Source organism: Diaporthe amygdali, assembly GCF_026229845.1.
Source record: "Diaporthe amygdali strain CAA958 chromosome Unknown NODE_24_length_778219_cov_64_757418, whole genome shotgun sequence".
Taxonomy (NCBI): Eukaryota; Fungi; Ascomycota; class Sordariomycetes; order Diaporthales; family Diaporthaceae; genus Diaporthe; species Diaporthe amygdali.
In genome coordinates this window covers 543999-559897 of record NW_026517044.1, presented here as the reverse complement: position 1 = coordinate 559897, position 15899 = coordinate 543999, and the positions used below count along the sequence as shown (strand labels likewise).

Sequence of the window (15899 nt, the reverse complement as noted above, 5' to 3'; positions counted from 1 at the left end):
CTCGAGTACCCGCCCACGTAATTCGGCCATGAAGGGACCCGGCCTCCTGAGAATCTCCTTTGCCAGGGGGCGGGGATAGCAAAACACAGGCAGTTTACAGGCGGATCGGCGGGTGTTTGTGTGCATGGCTAGCATGTTGAGACCAACCCGCGCAGAGGAATACCCCGATGTTCCCCCTCGGCCCCGCCCCCAGTCCCCACCGAACAGAGTGTGTGCCACAGCAGACGGCAGTCCTCTAGGTGCCATGGAAATGCAGGCAGAAAAGCTTGGTGCTGTTTCCACTGCGGTGGGAATTTTGGAGATTACTGGGTTCAGGTCCCATCCAGCATCAGACGGAGGCGGGAGCGGACGCAGGGCTCGGGTTTGGACGGTGGGATGGTGAAACATGAGTTGTGACGACTTGTACCTGATCAGCCTCAAGGGCCGCCAGCCACAGCGGCTGCCAACAGGGAACCGTTGCATGGCGCCCGATTCTCCTGTCCCCCCTCTACCAACATGGGAGGAGCCAAACAAACGGGCACACGGGATGGAAAGCTTGGCGATGCAGTCAATCTTGCTTGCGCCGAGTGATGATCCCCCTTCCATCCCCACAAGAGGCTCACCAGGAGCCGCATCAGGACCACGACTGAACAGGGATCGATCGGCAGCGCCAACAATTGCACACACACAGCAGAGCAGGAAGAACAGGGTCTTGGCTTGGGAGAAGATCAGACAGCCTAAGAAGCCCTTCCCGTCCCTTCCGTGTTTCTGGTCTGGCCGCCGGGCTTGGGACGCCCTTTTCGACTCCATCAACCCTATCTACCGTCGAGATTTTCCGTCCTATCATTTGCTACTGCTTCTAATAATATTCTCTCTCACATTTCAGTCATGCCGACGGGCGGAATTTAGTTATTCATGAGGCTCTTTGTCCCCTTTTGCGTCGCGCCGGCTGATGAGACGTGGCTGTGAGAACAGTCAGACGTTCATTCAGACAGGCAAACAGCCAGCGTCTTGTGTCCCTTACAGTCACACAGTCTGAAGCGCGTCTAACATGATCGCTAGGCACAAAATCCATCATCTCATCTGACTACAGTGGTGTCACGCCTTGTCACTGATCGATCGACTGGCAATCTGGGTTTCAAACCACAATGCAGCAAAGCCTGTGCAGATGAACCCCGTCAAAGCACCTTCAGCTGCTTAAAGGGGGGGGGGGGGCGGCATGGTCAACACTGACTGCCTGCACTGCCGTTTTCACCTGCCTCGTCATGGACAGGGACTCGGGCACTCTGTCGGCCCAGGCAAAACGCGCTGATCGCCTGGGTCTCGGTTTGATGTCCCTAGTGCCAAGATGCCATTCGCCAGGATGCCAATCTCTGGCAACTGGATGACGACGCTTTTGCGCCTGACACCACAACCCTCTGATGGCTTGCCTGAGGAGGCTTTTAACACCACCACGTGCGCTGAGTGAACCTGCTCACGTACTATTGTCAACCCTCAATCATGGACGAAGACGGAAACTGTCGATTCCGAAGCCACTCTGAAGACAGGGGTCTCGGTTCGAGTCAGTGGCAGGGCAGGATGGACCACGACGTGTTTGAGCAACTTGATCCTCCCATTTCCACGGCCGCCCTAAGATTTCAATAATGCCACAACGTCGGGTGTCTTTTGCCATCCCAAACCGCTGGTACCTCCTTATGAAGCGTTTCTCAAGACAGCCGCTGCAGAGATGCTACGCATACCCTGATATTCAACGACGGAGAGATGATAAGCTAGGTCCTGCATCAGGCTCAGCTCCTGACAACGGGACCATGCTTCTAGGCATATCTGACAGGGCCCATCAGGTGGTGATTCGTGTGGCAGCGAGCATGATTCCAGCATTTAAAGGGTCCGAGGCCACGTCGACGAACCGCTGAGGTTACAAGATGCAATTCTCGTATCTCGGGGAGGAACAACACAGACGACGCGAGGCCAGAATACGACATCAACCATGGGCAACAATTATGATTGCAGCCTACAGCACAGGGCTCGGGCTCCAGCTTCAGAGCCTGTGAACCATCCCGCCTCCTGCCTTCGGTCTCTGGGCTAGCATTTCTGCGCAAAAGGTGATACGAATGCCGCGATGGTCCTCAATCCTCACAACGCCAGTATAGACACGGTTCATCCCAATCTCAAAAGGTAAGCGGCTCATGTTGAGACAGCGATGGGATTATTCGCGGAAGAGATGATCTGAAAACGTCATCCGGCTTTGCGTGACACCCATCCATCAACGGGAAGGTCCCTTGCCTTTCTTGAAGAGGCTGGTTATGCAGGCTCAGCTTGAGCTCGCAAACCGCTCACCTTTCATGTCGCGTGCAGCCCTACCTAAGGCCCTTTTGCATCGAGTGAAGCAAAGGCTCCTTGATCACTACGTGTGATAGCTGAGGAAGCATGCACAGGGTTTTCTTTCTGTCTTTCTCATTTGGGCCAGGTCATGCTGCCCTATTCGGTTGTCTCTTCTTACTATGTCAATAAGGCCACGAGGCATATGTGGCTGACTGTCTCGTCCAATGTGATCCTCGGCGGTGTCTTGGGTCAAAGCGTGTCCTCGCACAAATCAGGATGTGCACATCAAGGCCGGCGCTACTTCTTCGGCGCCGAATTGACTTCAAGGTTAGGGACCGAACTGAAGCCATCGGCATCCTTTATCTCTTCCAGTCCAAGCTCGGATCTGGCCGTAAGCTGCGGGATGGAGAAGGATAAGTTCACGCGAAATTGACGGACCATGACTAGCAATCTTCAACCCTTAGTGGTGACTTACCCTTGTCGCTACACACAAACCTGCGCACAGGGTCTTGTCAAGCTGAGACCAGTTTCACGGTGAAGGAATGCCTGGGGCAGTTGCCTTGCGTCTACTTCACGTCCTTTGTTGAGGTACCAGTCATTAAGACCTCATCTGCTTTGGGCACGCATTCTAGATGGTGACTGTCCTGGGAGTTGCTTGATCCGATCTCGACGAAGCCTACTCGAATTAGAACCATGAACGAGCCTCGTCCAAAGATATTGGAAAGAGAATGCGCTAGGCTAAGCAAGCCGAGGCCAGGCAGATTCTCAAAGGAGGCTCTGCACTCCCAGAGGACGATATGAACCGCTACGTCGTCTTTGCCTCCCTTTCTCTGGCCCTCCTCTCTTTGAGGCCCCGATGCACATTGCTCCAAGAATTCGTAAGCCGCTCCTCTTCCCTAGTCTTAATGACATCCATCGCACTCAGCAGCTCCAGAACCTCGTCTCTCCTCATCAGAGATGCTGGAATGCCATTGATTGCACCATCACCCTTTTTAAGTATGTCCACGAGCCCACGCCCGTATGTCTCTTCGCTAGGATCCAGCGCGCGAAGAGCCTCGTACGCCGGTTTCGAGCAGCTCACAGAGCGGAAGGTCTCGGGGTCAGCCACCATTATCTGGCCGTCCGCGCCACGGCTAACAAAAGCACAGTGGAAGCCGACGGGAAACACGTCCCGTTTGAAGGCCAGGCAACTCATCCCTGGGTCCGGCGCCTGCCGCACCTGCTTCCACTGCTGCACGAGGAAGGCGGTCCACTCGCCCTGTTTGATTGCCTCAAGACCTACCGTAGTCCAATCGCCATTGCAGTGATAGGACTTCTTTGCGTAGAATAGTGCTCGACCCGGGAGTGGCTTTACGATTCGATGATTCTGGTCTCTTTGTCAGCCGAGGGGAGTTTTGCTTGCAAGGCGTCACTATCAAAGGACGTTCCGTACCGGACCAGCTAGGCCGAAGAACTTTAGTATGTTCTGATCGCTTTGTGAATTTGTGCAGTCAAGATAGTAGTCATAATGCCTCCTGCCTCCATACTCCTCTTGGGTGCTGGCTGCCACCATCCAGCCATGCAGCACATCCAGCGTGAGCCCCGGGGTGACGGGGGCGTCGTCCACCTGGAATGTGAAGTACTGGACTCCATTTTCTCGGAAGCATCTGCCGTCTTTAGGCTCGTACTCGGCGGCCCTGGCCTGCCAGGACGACTCTTCTAGTGATCCGAAGTGGAGGATGTTCACGACCTGTTTGATAGGTAACAGAGGCGCGAAGATCTCTGTATCGAGGCCCTCATTATACCCAGGCTCGAACAGTCTGTAAGACTGCTCGAAGATCTTGTACAAGCTCTCGCTGTGGTGAGCCGCGGGCAGGCTCGATGGAGCAGGATCCCTCACGGGAGACGGCCGAGGGACGATTTCCGGAAGACCCAAGTCGGCCCGCCTCCTCCACGACTGATGATCACTAAGATATGGCCATGCGCTCTCAAGGGTGTCCTCATCAATAAGTGACGAGGCGATAACGGCAGTGTCGACAGCTGCCTGGGCTCTGAAAGAGTCCGTTAAATAAGCATGCGTCTTGGCTATCGCCGCATCGTCCTCGCCTCCCCGGTAGACCCGCTCCAAGAATGGCTCGCCATAAAACTCCATGTACTCCCAGGCAGTCAGAGGCGTGTTCCCAAACGACGTCTTGATTATTCCTTCAGGCTCGGTTCTCTGAGGTAGGATGAAAGCAAACGCGTATCTCACCGCGGCCGGGTCTGTGACGTCCAGGATAGTACAACCCTCGTCGAAGGCGGCGAGAGGCATATTGAAGGGCTCATGGGTGGCGTTGTACCCCTTCCCTGTCTCAGGTTCTACAGAAGCCCCTAGCATGAGGCAGGTGGCGATGAAAGGGAAGGCCGGCCTCTCATTGCGATACTCTGGGTTCGCCGACCATTTCTCCGGGGGCAGCTTGCTGGCGAGCTGGATCTCGTGAAGTAGGAGGCTTCGATTGGCTGGCTCCTCAAAAATCCCAATGAGTCTGTGGCAGGTCTCAACGGCCCATTCGCCCTTGTTATCGTAGTGACGATAGAGCACAGCCAGCGAGCGGTAACGCCCGTTGACTTTGGCGATGACATACAGCATGTGTGGGCTCCCCATGGTGACTTAGACAACGAAGAAGTCAATCCTGGTCGTGGAGGAAGTTCTGAAGCAAAAAGCTGACATACTGTAGTTTTTCCCGTAGCAGAGAAAAATTGCAGAGTATGTATGATGTTGAGCCAGATGTTGAGAGGCGAGCCCCACAGCCCCGACTGCTGCCTTGTAGTGGGAGGCTGCCGCCGAGCCAACAACCAACATCTGAAAAATGGAACATTGACAACTGGTCGGGTTACTGAATTGAATTATTTCCAAAATCTGGTCATGAAAACACATTATTTGTAAGAATGTATTGACACATGCATTCAAGGATGAGGATGCGGGAGTTGAAAAGCGAGGTGGTTTAGCAGCTCGCAAAGTCCTCAACGGCTGGGTGAAGTGACAGCGAGGAGCTGAACGTGACAGGCACTGCGACGTGCATCTTGGCAACATGATATCGCCAACTGGAAATATAATGCAACAGTGCCTCAGAGCCACCTGAGTGGTGATCTCTGAGACTCGGGCCCACCAACACATGAATGCCGGTGCTGCATAGGGGGACAGTCCATTTTATCCCGGCCAAGACATCCCTCCCATCACCACCATCCACGAGCACATCTCACGACCCCATCACAACCTTGGAGAAAGAGTCTCCGACCCCCTTCTCCTTCAGCCACGCCTCGAGAGCCGCCATGTCACCCCTGTTCTTCCTCGTGCCGCGCCTCTCGCCCAGGTCATCCGTGATCTCGCTCATGCCCGTGAACTTCCTCCCCTCTGGCCCACACTCCTCGCGGAACCTCTCGCTGACCTTCTTCTGGTGGCTGGGGATGTCGCCCCAGCTCTCGTTCTTGATCGCATTCATATAGCCGTCGACATCCCTGGAACTGCCCTCCAGACACAACACGCCCGGCTTGCCTGCCAAGACGAACCCCGTCAGGCTGTATGTAGCTGCGTACGAGACTAGGTCTTTGCGCTTCTCTCTCGTCGATAGAGACGGGAAATAAAACCACACCCGTATCAGGGGCCCAGCGTCTTTTAATGGCTGGGAGGATTCCTCCCGTGACTGGGCTGCGTTGCGCAGGTACTTGGGGGCATGCTCCTGGATATAGTCAAACACCGCTAGGACATCGTCCGCAGGCATGCCGCTGACCAGCTCCGCCAAGTTGGCTCGGGACATCCAGACGGGTTGGCGGACTGAGTATGCAAGCGGTGGAGGCTCAATTATATCGGGGTCTGCTGATGCCAAAGGCACAGCGATGGCGATTTGTATCTCAGGAGACAGCGTCTCGGAGTCTTCGACGTTCAGCGGAATGGTCATATCGAAGCTGAAGCTTGAAGGAAGGTTGCCACTTCCGCCGGACGGGTCCGAAGACTCGCACCATGACCGTACTTTCTCAATCATCTCGTCTGCTGTTGTATCTGGCGTCCCTGGTGACGGTGGGTACATGGCTCTAATCAGCTCCACCATCGAGAGTTGAGCCTCCAACAGGTCCCGTGGTAGGGTTACTTTCGCAGCTTCTGCCATCCTGTAGTCCTTGACCTGGTGGCCAATTAAAGCCTTTCCAGTCATGTGCGACGTATTCTGGGTATCATCATAGAGCAGCCCACAGGCTCTTCACTCGTGACTTAGTCAGTTCTTGATTGCTGTTTCCTGCTTGAGAAGTCGAGATGAGCCAAAAATTCCGAAGCCGAGCCCCACATCTCCGGACGTCAAGATAGGGAGCCCAGGGACACGACAGCGAGTGGGCGAGGCATTCAGACAAGTTTGAGACTCACAGATACGGCAGCACATGTGGATTGATCAGGGAACTAACAATGATCTGACAGTTGCCATACACCCCTGGGTTGAGGTTGAAGCGTCTGGCCGACGATAAAACGTCTCGCCAAGAGTTGGTCAGGGTCAAACCCTTAAGTCGACCGACGCCCGAGCTTGGTGAAACGCATAAATAGTTGGATAGCAAAGTCTGGCTCCAGAAGCTGGGCCTATTTTGACTCGATTTCACTAATACCCAGGAGTCACAAGTCTGTGAGCTCTCTAGCAAAAAGCGTGAATATTGTGCATGGCGCGGCAGGCTTTTGCCCCTCGTGGCTGATGTCGCTTACTATGTATATCTTGCGGCAATACCTTTGATAACGGTTGCATTGCTACCTTTTGATTTCGATTGTAGAGATCCGCACTAGATCATTAATCATTCCGGCTTCGAGAGGGCTCAACTTTTCCTATCAATTTTGATAGCGTAGGACGGGCTGCCCTGGTGAATATCGAGAGAGAGAGCACTTATGATGGCCAGGACCCCCATTTCAACGCAATTTTGACACAGCTCAACAGGTTTGTGGGTTGGACGAATATATGACTTAAGGATTTTAATCTATCATATATTCGTCAGACTTCTCTCTATATCTAATTCCAAGCTCCGTCATCATGTTTCCTTGCCAGAATACTATTCTATACAGCTGGTGTGTCTTTGGTCACGTCGTTTGTGACGGCTTCGGACATTTCTTCTGGTGGTTGGTTCGCTTGAGTCACCTTCAAGACTTCATCTCTTCGGTCTGTAGGTACGAAAATGTCGTAATACCTGGGCATCACAAAACCAAGTATAATAAGGAGGAGCCCAAGATGTGCCAAGATGAATCCAGCAATCATCATTGGGTCATACCGCAGAGTATAGAACTCGGGATAGGCAAAGCTGAAGATAATGGACAGTACGGGGCCGCTGATATATCGGAGTAGGACCGGCCAGAAGACGGGTATCTTCCAATTCTTGCCGCGGCCGACGACCAGGTTGAGGTCGCGTCGCAGTTGGTTGCCCTACATTATGATTTAGGACCGGTCCAAGTGGGGTTTCAAGGTGCAAAACTTACCGAATAGAAAGCCAAATACCAAAACCGGCTCGTAAAGACATTCGCCTTCCAGAAGCCAGCGGCGGCAGAGTCTGGAGTTTTCGCAATCAAGACTGCTGCCAGACAGCAAGCAATATAGAACCCAAAGCCAGCTCCTGCACCGGCCGCCGGGATGCCCGTACCATGCGCAACAGAGACTCCAATGATTTGCCCTCCGATGTATCCCGTATTATAAACGATAAAAGCAGGCAGGCCAGTCTGACTGACCACATCTTGCCAGCGGTATACGGTGGTCGAGCTGACGACCTCGGACCAGACCACAAAGATCAACGCAACGTTGTTGACCCATCGGTCGATGCCGTCAAGGAGGTAGAAGCCGAATTCGGTGCAGTAGGGCAAGCACATCAGGAATGAGATCAGTGTTAATGCAGTGGTGACGACGGGCCTCGAGACTTTGAACCCCGAATCAATGATGAGTGTCGCTACGACATCCAGCATGACAAACGCCGAACTGAAGCCGAGTACTATGAGGGTGAAAAAGAGCAGGGCAGCCCAGAAGTTGGCGCCCTGCATCTGAATCACAGCTTCTGGAAGCGTTAAGAAGCCTACAACAAAAGCCCCTAGCCGCTCGCCGGGTTCTGGCCACAGCTCAAGGAAGCCCACCACGCCAAAGATAGCAAAGGCGGCGACGTTCTCGAAGAGGACATTGCTGCTGCAAATCAGGATAGCGTCCATCACCGCATTGGAATACTTGGCATTGTATGAGGCATAGGAGGTGAAATAACCGAAGCCGATCCCGGTTGAGAAGAAGACCTGCCCGACAGCAGTCTGCCACACCGTGCCAGAGGCCAGCTGGTCACCCCTCCAGGTAGCCCAAAGGAGCTTGATGCCGGCACTAGCGTTGTCGAGAGACACTGCGCGGCCGACGAAGATGATCGTGGTGATGATGGGCAAGCCCATTGTGAAGTACACGACTCGGCCTGTCATGCCGACGCCGCGGAAGATAGAAAACCAGATCAGGAACCAGACGAAGGCGCTCCAGCCTACCGTCTCGCCCAGTAAACGCACACCGGTGTACTTGGTGTAATCAGCGACTGCAGCATTCCCGTCCGTCAGGTTCCCAGGGATGGGGTCGGGGTTGGCGATAACCTTGCCCATGTAGAAGTCCGTGATCTGGCCCTCCCACGGCAGGGGGCTCGTGAACGAGTGTCGGAAATAGGTCATTATCCAGGCCAAATTCACAGTGAAGTACTGGACGACGATAAAACTGACGAAGACCGGGCCCATGCCGACGCCCTTTAGTCTTCTGTTGACGTTATTAAACGCAATGACTGTCCCACCTCGGTAGGCCTGACCAATGGAGACCTCTAGGATGAGGGCTGGAACGGCAATTAGGAAGACGGCGATGAGATATGGAATGAACCATTGTAGCCCGTAATTGTTGTAGACAACGGAGGGGTATCGCAGCAGATTGCCCTGGCCGGCGCAACCGCCCATGGCAGCGAGGAGGAACGCAGCCCTCGACGGCCATTGATCACGTCCATCCTCTGATTGTGGTGGCGGTGGTGCGATCAATCCTCCAAGCTTCTTCAGGTGCCGTAGCCAGACCTTGAGGTGTTGTACCAAGGTCATGGTGGTGTTTGGGATTGGAGTGCGGCGGCAAAGGGGACTTCCACAGTCCCCTTCCGCACGGGGACCATTTGTCTTATACCAATATGTAGCTATTGGAAAACTTGGAAGATTTCGCTTGCCCAATGGAGGTCAGATCGTACGTCGCCCACGTAGGCCAAGTACTCCAGGTGCCACAACACAATCCCTTCGACTTGGCGTGCACCAGTCGCCAAGGCCGTCAGCTGTAGCCGCGTACCCGGCGTCCTGGTCACCAAGCTATGATTTTGTGGGGTTGGAGCTTGAACCTGGGCAAGACAAGCTGACGAGAAGATGGATGCCTCCACATTTCTCATATCGGAACGGGATCTGCGTACATGTATGTTGGTTGCTAATCGGGACAAGTTCGATTTTGGGATTCCGTACCCTTGAGATCACCTGTACGCAACAGTCCCTGTTGGATACGAGGCCTGAGAGGGCGAGATGTTCCGATCCTCGGCTCTTGGGTTCACATGCCCACATCTCAGATATAAGACCAGGATACATCCAGTCATACGCGCCCATTGAAGTCAAGCTCACTGAAATGATAGATCACGCCATCTCAAGCTTGTTGTGTGCCCAGACCCTATGGCTCCGGACCGGCCCTGGGACTAAGTTCATCTGGTTCATAGCATCTGTCAGTATATGGAACCACAATCACTGAAAGATGCTGAACATTAGATATCGATGTGTTAGGTATTCAGACAAAACTCATAGAAGGCGAAGAGATGGCTTGTTTGCGGTGGCGGAACAGAGGCCCGAAGACACGTGCCTGGAAAACCCCCTTCCAGTGACACTCATCGTGAAAAGTACATGTATCAGCGCCGAGACTCACAGAAACGCGTTCATACCCAAGATCCCCAAGTAGAACCCTACACAATCAGGCCGTTGTGCACAGCCGTGCTCTCTTCTTTGCCCCTCAGGCGCACCCACCACTTCCCCTTCTGCTGAACGGGCACAGAAACACCATTGATCACCCCGCTAGCCTGGGGGCCAGCAATGCCGGTCTTGCGGCGCTTGGTGCCTCTTCTAAGGCTCATCCGCCTCTTTCCACCGACGGCTGAGGCCTGGGACTCTGCCGCCTGCATGAGCTGCTGCTGAAGCTGGAGCCGTCTCTCGTGGCGGCTCCGCGAGCGATCACTCCACCTTCCCATGTTGGCCTCGATAAAATCGCCAATCTTGCGTACTGCGCGCATTCCACCGCGCGTCTGCAAGATGAAGATCAGTAGAAAGAAGGGGACGCATACTCCAACCACTGTGTTCTCTGGAGTTAGCCATTATTGTTCCAAAGAGGAACTTTCCGTCTCGACGAATGCAACGGGACACCTTCTCCCGGGTGGATGTGTCCGAAGTTGCAGTCAAAAAGGATTACGAGGAATTCAGAGCAACTCGAACGAATTATGAGTCCTAAGAAAAATGGAATTGCCTCTGGAAGCTGCTTACTGGTAACAGGGAAGCGCCAGTCGTCGGCGGAAATTGTAAACTCGGTTATGCCGAACACGGACTGTTTGGTAGTCAGATGGGTCATCCGAAAATGCCTGAATATCATTTGGAACAAGGGTATGATCAGACTTAAAGGACTCACTGTGACAAAGGTCAAAGGCAGGAACAACATCGATACGCCGGTGAGTATCTTGATGTTGTCGCCTTGCTCGATCGCCCTGCGGCTTTCCTTGACCGAGCTTCCGCTAAAAAGCTGCTCCCGCAGGCTGACGATTTCTTGCCGGACAAGCTCGTTCGCCTTGAAGACCTGCTTCAGGTCCTCGATGACATGCTCAAGCTCCTGGCGCAGCGTGCCCAGCTGCCCCAGGTAGTTCCTCCCTTCGACGCTGTCCGGCTCTGGATGTGGCCACAGCGTGCGGTCGCGCCCTGCCCAGAATTCAGGCGTGAATGTGTCTGTGTAGGCGCTGATCATGGACTTGATTCCGTCATTGATGACACCAAGGGAGTTATAGGCCCAGAAATACCGCCGGCTGAAGGTGAAGTCTGCGTCCTCGAAGAGCAGCTTGTCTCGGAGCTTGACGTCGAACATGAATTGATGCTTTACATTGATCTCGCACGTCAGTAACAGTAATTCACATGGTACCGGCACGAATGCCTGGCTTGTGTGTAGGGAAGAAACGTACCGGAGGGGTAATCAGCTTCTCAATTCGATCGTTGAGTTGGAGGTACCTTTTCGTTGCGTCCTTGTACTCGGCAACCAGACGATTTAGGAATACATAAGGCCCGTTGTAGTAGAATGGCTTTCTGATGGACTCATTTTCTGCGTGAATATGATCCGGAAAGCACTGGATGTTGAGCAGGTGATAAGGAGCGAAGGTGTCGTAAACAGCGCCCAGCCTCGAGCCCTTCCTCCTGCCCCTTCGCATCGGCACCTTGTTGACAGGCTCGCCCTCAAGTGCAAGAGCGAGAACTGAGCTACACTCTGTAATATTGATATGGTCCGGCGCTTTCTTGTCTGCGGGGCGGTGGTCATACTGCTGCCATGGGGCTGGCATTAGACCTTCACCTACTACTGTGTAGTATTTGAAAACGAAGAAGAAGGTACTTTGGTGTATGGGGTTTGCTTCAGCTGCTCGGTGCATATACGCAGTTGTTTTGCCTTGATTTCCCTGTGGAGACACAAGGTGAGAAAACAGCTCGTCCATGTCAAAATGCTCGCGCATTGCCAGATGAATACTAGCAAGCATGGCTGGTGATGGTTCTTGAAAAACTCTACAACCAAGCGTCAGCATTCTAGTTTGAGGATTATTACTGATAGTTTTACTAACGTTACACGTCCTACAGTATTGTCGTCAAGGTTGACATTCTGCATCCTTATCAGCGTATTGAGCCTTCTGAGGATAATCGTGGCGTCGAAGCGCACCTTGACAGTATCCCATACAACAGCAGGATCAAGCACTTCATCTTCGGCAGTGCCTCGATCATCATGCATTGTAGTAGCCTGTCCATTCTTGTCGATATCGTAGACTTCATATGTGGAGGCCACGTTATCAGCCGCTAGGGAATCCGAGTCGCTGCCACCAAAGAGAGTCGTTGCTTCGCATTGACGAATGACTTCCCCGAGCACAGCAAGGGTTGCTTCCTTATCATCCGTGATACTCTGCAGATGGCTAACCAGGTCAGACGGCGTATACGACTTCTGTGTTAAGGTTTTCTGGACCCGCGGCCATAAAGTCGAGTCTACTGGGAGTGATGGACTTCGCGCCACGGTGTGTGGCAGGAGAGGCAATGGTGTAAAACTGCTCGAGTCATCGTCACTCTCCCACCCAGAGCCGTCGAACACCTCGTTTGCCAGATTGTTGAAGCGCCTACGGTCTGCTAACTCATTGGTGAGCCTCCGTGGCCTTCTATCGACGGGACTGAGTTGCAATGAGGCTGTCTCGCTGGCGAAGGTTGCCCTAGAGAGCGGTACTGGGGTCGTGTCTCCGGAGGTAGAAGTTGTCCTCAGGTTTGGGGATTGGGGTGATCTGTCATTGCTTCCTGTCCTCTCCATGCGCTGACTTCCGGAGGCGCCATGGCCACGATAGGAGATCGTAGCCTCGTGCAAGGCTTTCAGATTCTTGAGGTACTGCTCTTGAGAGCGCTCCAAGGAGCGGAAGAGCTCATCAATATTTCTCTGCTGGTTAGATGCCATGGCCGTATGAAATGTTATGGGAAAAACAGAGACACAATGAACAGTGCAAGAGCAAAAGAACACAAAGAATCAAAATCAAAAAAGAAACAACAAACAGATGCTTCGATGAGAGACAAGAAGCTTTATCTACCAGCACTGCGCAGCTCGACAGATTGCCCACCCACCGGGCTTGCCCTCAAGCCTCACCGAGCTCCTACGCCCTTCAAAGCCAGGGCCGGGCAAATGGTGTCATATCGGTCTTGGGGTGTATTGAAGCTCAGCCGCAATCTGGCACCGCGGTTGCCTTGATTCGGCTGCCGCTTCAGGACTTGCATTTAGGAATAGCCCAAGACGCAGCAGCGGCATTCCAGTCACTTGACCAGGTAGACGCCCAAGTCCTGTGAGAGCGTTGCAGGAAACGTGCGTTCCCTGTCCTGCCGTTCAGCCCAATTTGGCCTGCCTAGCCAACCCAAGGTAGTATGGCGCCGGGGACTGCCAAGACGAAACAGACGTGGGCGTGGGGGGAATGTCAGCAGCGAGGCGTGCTGGCGTCGGACGGAAGCGATTCCCTCTGTAACCGATTCGCCGGAGTGTTCGCCCTAGTATCAACTCCGCCATCACTTTGCAGAGCCTCCCTCCCAAACGACGGCGTGACTATTAAACCTACGTCACAAGCCCAGAGACCGTAGCCCATTGAGAGGAAGCTCAAAGCCAGTCTCCGGTCTCGCATCAAGCCAGGCTGTCAGGAAAAGGCTGCATTCCGCAAATTACGCTCGATGGGGTTGACTAGATATGAGGCAGGTTCATTGTGACTGGGAGATGTCTAGGACTTGAGCTATGGGGCCAACTCGCCTCCAACTCCCAGCTTGTTTTCCAACAAAGCTGTCCAACTTCAAAGCCCATCAGAAAAGAGGGAAGGTCTATTGCAGTCCTGGGTCTAGAGTATAGTCTGAAGACAATGCATTACCGCCCAACATCTTAGGTTCTGTAATCTAGGACAAGTGAAGCCTGCCTGTCGTCTGCCAAATCCCCAGAACTGCCTTAAAACCCGTCAACAGTCGTACTGTATGTATTTTTTTCATAATGCATTAACCATCCATCATCCTGGGTCTAGTGCTCTGCCAACTCTGATCAAAGTAAGGGGATATCATGACATAAAGTAACGCCGGACAAGTGAGGTCGAAATGAGAAACATGCGTCATTAGTGAGCCATGACCTCCGAGTGTTGCGCACCTAGTACTGTCAGCAAACCATTTCCGTCTCGGTCAACAAAGAAAGAGGCAGTTTATGCGGTTGGAACAGATCCTGATCGACTTTCACAAAGCCAGCCTCTCAAGATCGCAGGGAAAGTCCAAAGAGACCCTTGAAATACTAACCAGAATCTGGGGCATCATCCATGTCAACATCCATGCCGTCTCCGTCGGCCGGCTGGCCCTCCAGCTCCTCCTCCTCCTCCTCGATCTCGTCTTCGCTCTCGCCATCAATGTCAACGCTACCGTCTTCGGACATTTCATCGTCCTCGCGTGCGGGCTCGCCATTCTCAGCAGCGATGCCGACCATAGCGGCATCTTCGCCGACGGCAGAGGGCTCGCCGTTGGTAGCGGCGACTCCGGCGGCCTCCTCGCCGTCGTCCTCGGCCTCGTCTGCGCCGTAATCCTCATCGTCGGGAGCGAGGTCGGCCTCGGGTTGCTCAGGAGGGAACTCGGCAGGGGCAGTCGCATCGTTGTCCCTAGAAGAGGAAAGGAATGGGTTAGTTGAAGTCACAATGCGTTATGGGAAAAAGTACGAAACATACCACTTGATGGCAAAGCGAGTCACACGAGGCTTCTCAGCGAGGATGTTGCGACGGATCTTCTCAATGATGGGCTTGGCAGGAGGATCGGCGTTGAGCTCCTCGGACTCGTACTCATTGTTGACGTAGTATCCGACGCGTACAAACTCCCTGCCATCGTAGGCGCACGTCAGGAGGACGACCGTCACGCCCATAACCTCGGCATCGGGGATGCGCTTGGTGTCGGGGGCATCTGCCTCAAAAATGAACTTGTTGACGCCGACAGGAATGGGTCCCACCAACAGGGTGTCCAGCTCCTGGTCATATTGGTCGCTTGAAGAACGTTCGGATTAGTACATAGGCCTTCGAGTATAGATCGAATCGATGATGAGCAGGACTTACGAGGTAGCAGAGCCGACATAGGTCAGTTTCCACTCCAGATCTGTGGGATGGAGATGTCAGCAATGGCCAGACTTCGAGGGAGGGGCAAGGAGGAAGTTTCTCACCCTTCTCAAGCTGCTCCAAGCACTCAAAGGTAATCTCGAACTGATAGTTGTCGGTGAACCTGGCGGGGTTGTTGAGGATATTGACCCCAAGGAGCGATACAACAGACATGATGGGCGGCGAAATGGAATGGAGTGGAGATGATGATCAAGTTTGGTATTTTGTCGCGCTGCTTGCTTCGTCGTGTGAAGCTGCTGGGAATGATGCTTTCTGATTCACAGAAGGGCTGACGGCAAGGTGACTGTGATGTCTAGATTAAATAACAGCGCATCGATGGTCGCAAAGGGCAAGGGTCTGGTTGTGATTGTTGTTGTTATTGTCGACGGGTGGAGGCAGAGAAGAAGCACGGAAGCGGAGGGTCGAGACTTCAAGCAAAAGTGCTGAAGTCCAGGTCAAAGTTGGTGCTTGAGCAGCAAGGACGCGCCTCCACTCTTCTTGTCTCTTGAAGACCGCGTTTAATGGAGGGCGGTCGCGCCAGAGGAGGGGACAGGGGTGGGGATCCCTGGCCCATCACGGGCAAGGTACCTGGGGAGAGTGGTAGCGGATTGGTGATGTCCTGGGTGCTTAGCGTGGCCCGGGAAGCTCAAAGCTGTCTCCGGCAGGCAGTGTCTTTGATGGGT

General features: G+C 53.7%; 5 protein-coding genes across 5 annotated transcripts; all 5 read right to left on the bottom strand.

The window, feature by feature from the left end:
* Positions 1-3106: 3106 nt before the first annotated feature.
* Positions 3107-4924, bottom strand: J7T55_010790 (uncharacterized protein; the record flags this gene model as incomplete). Its single annotated transcript, XM_053130895.1, has 2 exons — positions 3107-3667; positions 3734-4924. 2 exons carry the CDS (start codon positions 4922-4924, stop codon positions 3107-3109), a joined length of 1752 nt encoding a protein of 583 aa, XP_052991071.1.
* A 595-nt stretch (positions 4925-5519) lies between these two features.
* J7T55_010789 (uncharacterized protein) lies at positions 5520-6470 on the bottom strand (the record flags this gene model as incomplete). Its single annotated transcript, XM_053130894.1, has 1 exon — positions 5520-6470. One exon carries the CDS (start codon positions 6468-6470, stop codon positions 5520-5522), a length of 951 nt encoding a protein of 316 aa, XP_052991070.1.
* Positions 6471-7346: 876 nt separating this feature from the next.
* On the bottom strand, positions 7347-9373 carry J7T55_010788 (sodium chloride dependent neurotransmitter; the record flags this gene model as incomplete). Its single annotated transcript, XM_053130893.1, has 2 exons — positions 7347-7709; positions 7763-9373. The coding sequence occupies 2 exons, from the start codon at positions 9371-9373 to the stop codon at positions 7347-7349; spliced, it is 1974 nt and encodes a 657-aa protein (XP_052991069.1).
* An 887-nt stretch (positions 9374-10260) lies between these two features.
* On the bottom strand, positions 10261-13025 carry J7T55_010787 (uncharacterized protein; the record flags this gene model as incomplete). The annotated part of the gene is made up of 6 exons (XM_053130892.1): positions 10261-10643; positions 10832-10892; positions 10974-11429; positions 11515-11868; positions 11937-12000; positions 12160-13025. The coding sequence occupies 6 exons, from the start codon at positions 13023-13025 to the stop codon at positions 10261-10263; spliced, it is 2184 nt and encodes a 727-aa protein (XP_052991068.1).
* A 1350-nt stretch (positions 13026-14375) lies between these two features.
* Positions 14376-15390, bottom strand: J7T55_010786 (histone chaperone asf1; the record flags this gene model as incomplete). The annotated part of the gene is made up of 4 exons (XM_053130891.1): positions 14376-14733; positions 14800-15108; positions 15178-15217; positions 15282-15390. The coding sequence occupies 4 exons, from the start codon at positions 15388-15390 to the stop codon at positions 14376-14378; spliced, it is 816 nt and encodes a 271-aa protein (XP_052991067.1).
* Positions 15391-15899: the final 509 nt, after the last annotated feature.